We start from the raw sequence: 5,476 nt of genomic DNA, 5'->3' as shown, positions 1-5,476 counted from the left end.
CTCTTTTTTTTTTTTTATTCTCGAATTTTAAACTAACCTCGTCGATTCTTCCTTCCATTATTTTCTTCTCTCCCGATCCCGCGTAATTTCGATACAAATTTCTATCGAAGTCATCGCCATGCTATTTAAACAGAGTTTATTTGTAAAATATCATCGTAAGATTTAAAGGGAATTCGAGGGAACTCATTGAGAAGAGACTCGTTTTATAAATAACTGCGTTATTGTTTTCATTAAAATTAATAACGCATCGTCATGATATAATATTTATTTATAAATATTAGTATAAGATATCGTCGATAATATAGACAGGAGGAAGTAATAATATATGTATAATATTCAGTTATGTAACGAATGTTTGAAGTATATATATATATTATAAATATTAATACGTAATTTAATATTCAAGAGGTAATACAAAACTGAACTCTAGTGTATTGTAATTCATAGATGTGTTATTTTTGCATATATAATTAGAAACATATGATAATATTTATCTCTAACATGAATGCATTTACATTAAACTACAACAAAACCACTTAGAATGGTATCAATGGTAGCGACATATATTCCGTCTGAAGTAGTGCACGTTTCACAGTTTTTATTCGTTGGGCTTACGAGCATGAAGCTCTTCAGATCGTTTCTACGAACGATTCGGCCTTCCCACCGTACGAAGTTAAAAATTGACTTTATTTCCGAACTTCCACTGGAGATATCGCAGTTAATATTGCGAAAACTCGACCCTGAATCGCTTCTGCGCGCTGCACAGGTGTCGCATCGCTGGTTGAAAGTTTGTCGTTCTGATCCTTGTTTAAAGATCACTGCGAGAAAACACAGAAATGTAAGATCGGCGAGTATAAAAGGAAACAGAAACGATTTCGTTGAACTGCAGGCAACGTCGATTACGTTATCGCAAATGCACGATATGAGACACAATATGAGAAACTTGGTCAGCTTTTATAACTTTTTCGAATATTGCAATAACGCGACTATGAATATGAGCGTGTACAAAATGAACGGATTGTGATGATTTTATGTATAATTTATATCACAATTGAAGTAAAATGGAAGAAAGTTTATACGTTTGTGAGTGCTCATGGACTTAATAATCGATTATATCGTTATATGATAGAAGTAAGTTTCGTGTTTAAATAAAATCTTCTTACAAAACAATAATGTAATTATATATATATCTTTTTCGATTGTAATCGCGATAGATAATACATGAGATAACAATATATGTAATATTTGAGAAATAACTAATGTTACGTGTACGTTCTTCTTTCTTTTTTCCTATCTCTAATTGCTTAATATTAATTATAAATTTAAACAAATTCATTTTTTGTGTATTTCGTATAAAGAATATGATAAGAATAAAGAATAATTCTAATCGATACACTCTTTTATACAATACATTCTTTTATATATTCTTTTATTCCATATCTCGGGAACATTTTATCGTTTGACTAATTGAACATCCCGCACCTCATTCGTTATTGCGCAGGAACAAATATAGAACAAGGACAACAAATATTAAGAGAAAGACAGATAGATTTAAAAAATACTGTTTTCAGCGCCATCTTCAGTGTGCCGCAAATGAAACTCATGGAGAAAGGACAGAAAATAATAGAAGAAGATAGAGATAGAGTAAGAACTGATCGAGAACGCCATCTCTCGAAAATCGAAGACACTTCAAAGCTAAACCGCATAGGATAAAAGGAGAATCGACGGTCAGCGCCATCTCTCTAATTTCCTTCAAACTTATTCTTCGAAAAGTTGTCTCTACTATTGCAGAGATGGCGCTGACGGTCAGTTCTTATCCTATCTCTATCTTTCTCTTATTATTTTCTATCCTTCCTTCGTGAGTTTCGTTTGCGGCACTCTGAAGATGGCGCTGAAAGCAGGATTTTTATTCTATCTCTGTCCTTCTCTTCATATCTATCGTCCTTGTTTGTACCGTACACGTAGCCGACGCGTAACTCGGACGAGATTAGCAACGTATCGCTTAAAGAATTAAATATAAAGAAAAATAATCGATTAATGAGAACAAAAAGGATATATAGATCAAAGAAAGAAGATTATACGCTCAATATAATCGCATAATTTATATTTGTATATACAGTCACTTTACAACGCGTACTCTTTGTTATACAGTATAGCTCACAAATACTTTAGGTCAGCGAACGGCGAATGGTCGCAGTAAAGACGGTATCAAAGTAAAAAAAACTAATTAAGACGATCGCCCTGTCGCGATGGGTGTTCTTCGTGAGAAACAAACAACATTTTGAACGCATTGTACAATCGGGATAGAAATCAATTTATTCTCTCTTATCGATCCTCGTGAGGATTTCTTTCGCTTTGTAAAGATTTTATAATGACATAATTTTCTCGGGAATAAAGGGAAGCTTTAGAGGGAAAAACATCGATCCTGTGATCTCTATCTATATAGGTTGGCAGTTAATTCTCAGGCATATGGATTGAAATTTTTCCTCGCTACTCTGCTTTGCGCAACGATTCCCTTTCGTTTAAAAAAAAACACACAAGCGTCGTGAAATTTCGACTAACGATTTTTCAAAGCGATTCAGGTGTGATATCTTTATTTTTGTACCGTTTCGTCGATTACACATTGTACATCCCAGTTCTTTTTTTTTTTCTTTTTTTTTTTTTTACGATAACATATTTAAATTTTATAAATGTTCAGGACACATTCAGGTTCCAGGTAGACAATTTACATTAACCGCAAAGGAAACTGGTTTAACAATTGCGATCGACAATGAGAATATTTAATATAAAATTAAGATTTTAAAATTTTAGAATCTTTTCTTTTCGCCTTCCTCTTCGATGTAGCAAAAAACTTAATATAGTCGAAAATTTAATAATTAACTTACATATACGTATAATATATAAACGAAACCTACGAATTTCTTTTTCTTAACTCTTACAAATTGAAATACATTCGATAGAAATATAATTATAATAATAAGTTTCGAATCTAATTTTTTCTTCTTCTTCTCCTTCTTCTTTTTCTTCTTCTTCTTCTTCTTCTTTTTCTTTTTAAATATATGTATATATAAAAACGCAGTATATTCGTGAAAGCAACGTCGACGATCGAAATAGATTTCTCTTCATTCTCGATACGAGCAAAAATCGTATAATACAAGCTGAACCTATCCTTTACAATGAAACGTATTTCTTCTTCTTCTTCTTCTTCTTATTTCTTTTTTTCCTTTTTCTTTTCCATTCTCCGAGGAGATATTACGTTACTGGCCACAAATTCGTTTCGATATGTTAAACAGCGATATTCATTGGAAGAATACAAAGAATCACATTTTCGAGAGAGGTGAGGGAGGGGATAGCGGATGAGAGGGGGGGATATGTGACGATATTGCTCGCGATCAATTCAATTCTCGTTAACGAGGAACAATTTGCCCGATAGTCAAAGGCTTTATTAATTATAATACCGAGAACGAATACCGCTTTTCATTTTCAAATTTTTTTTTTTCCCGCGCAATAGATCGACATATATGAAAATGGTATGATTGCTTTCAGAGACGTTTATAATAATTATTATTATTTCGGAAAAAAGCGGTTCGTTTTATAAAAATTGTATAAGCGTCTTTATATTCTTGAACGAACGAACACAATAAAATAGATATGTTTTAAAAATCACCCAACGATCCGTTATGCAACCGTGTCGAAAACGAGTCTTTGATAAATGATTAAGCAAAAAAGTTTGGTCGATCGAACGCTCGTTTTCCTTTCAGAACGTTAGTACCGTACGTCGATAACTTTTAACGTCGAACATTCCCAGACAGAAACGGTGATTATTATTATTATTATTATAATTGTTGTTATTATTATTATTATTATTATTATCATTATCGTTATCATTATCATTATCATTATTTACAACGTCGATCAACGTCGAGATTCGTACGCGACGAATATTATAAACGTATAAACTTATCCACGTCTCAAAGATATGTATTTTATATATCTCGCGCTTAAATTCTAAAAATTACATTCGAAAAAAGAAGAAGAGAAAGACAGAGAGAGAGAGAGAGAGAGAGAAAAAGAATCTTAAAAGTTAGAATATACATATATATATATGTATATATCTCATCCTCGACGTTTTCGTAATTTCAATAATATTCGTTTCCCCATTGATGAAATAAAAACTTTCGATTATTCGATGGATAAACAGAGGCTGGAAACGTTCGACGAGACGAGCGAGAAGAATCTTCGATAGCGTCTCTTTCCGCGACAGATCGGCAGTCGCCATTAACGATTAAACAAAAAAAAAAGGAAAAAAAAACTTAGGCTCCTCTGTTCGACGTCGTTCGACGTCGTTAGATCGTTAATTAAACGGGCTGGGAAGGGGGAGAACACGTTGAGTGTTAAATAGACGATAATAGACGTGGTTTTCATTCGAGCGACGAAGAGAAAGAAACGAAGGAAAAGAAAGGGAGGGAGGAAGGGGGAAGGGAAAGAAGGAAAATTCTTCTTCGTAAAAGGCTGATTCGATGAATCGTTACGACATTATTTACTATTATTAATATTTAGGTCGCCCTTGTTAGATTTGTTTTCAATTTAGGTCCGACTTCACGCACGCCACGCGCGAGCGTTTCTTCCGTACGCGCGATAGCGAAACGTGTATAATCAACTCGTACGTATCGGCGCATATTAATTATATTTACAAATAGTGGTGTGACAGATCCCGATCACGGTGATCATCGGCCAGTCATACGTCACGCTTTCATTCAGACACTCCTTCTCGTCGATCGTTCTTCGATCACACACACACACGTTATCGCATATATATATATTATTCTTCCTATATTTTATCGAGGAGTTCGAATTCCATGGTTTTAATCAATCGTTGGAATCGATTGGAATCATTTCGAGGATAACTATCGATCGTTCACGTTCGAATCGTCACGAAGGAACTCGATTCGAAGATTCGACCGTTGATATGATAAACGATTTATTAGATTAGATCGCGGTTTTATCGCGCGGTTCTCGTCGACCCTGTGTAACATCAAGAAGAAACTTATCACGGTTTTTAAGCATTTTAGAAACTTTCGGGGGAGAAACTATTTTCACGTGCGTGTGTGTCGATGATTGTCGAAACGGAAATGGAGTGTCTTCGAGCGAGGTGAGCTCGATTCATTCTTTAATATTTAACGAGACATTGATCATGATCCACATATTCATTCCGTGGTAGTATCTATCTAAAATTTTCGTCGCATTGGTGTCCATTAAATGGAATGTTGCAATAGTATCATATATATATATATATATATAGTAATCATAATAATATATATATATATCTATTCTTTTGCGCATTTGTAAAAAGCCTTGCCTGCCTAGAAACAACGTTATACGGCGTTCGTATAATTTAATGCGTGTTACGTGTGTTTCCGTGTACGCAAGTGTGTGTACATGTGAATATATATATATTATATTTCGTTCATCTTCT

General features: G+C 33.9%; 1 protein-coding gene across 1 annotated transcript; it reads left to right on the top strand.

Annotated features, from left to right (window-relative positions):
* The first annotated feature begins 538 nt into the window (after positions 1-538).
* Positions 539-1,085, top strand: LOC116185282. Its single transcript, XM_031509400.1, has one exon. The coding sequence runs from the start codon at positions 542-544 to the stop codon at positions 1,022-1,024; it is 483 nt and encodes a 160-aa protein (XP_031365260.1). The 5' UTR covers positions 539-541; the 3' UTR covers positions 1,025-1,085.
* Positions 1,086-5,476: the final 4,391 nt, after the last annotated feature.

This window comes from Apis dorsata, unplaced genomic scaffold (genome assembly GCF_000469605.1).
Source record: "Apis dorsata unplaced genomic scaffold, Apis dorsata 1.3 scaffold_149, whole genome shotgun sequence".
NCBI lineage: Eukaryota > Metazoa > Arthropoda > Insecta > Hymenoptera > Apidae > Apis > Apis dorsata.
The sequence above is the reverse complement of the archived record's forward strand: the minus strand, read 5'-3'. Positions and strand labels throughout refer to the sequence as shown.

Bases quoted from the DNA above. Each gene is read 5' to 3' on its own strand.
- LOC116185282 (XM_031509400.1), top strand. From the start codon at position 542: ATGGTATCAATGGTAGCGACATATATTCCGTCTGAAGTAGTGCACGTT.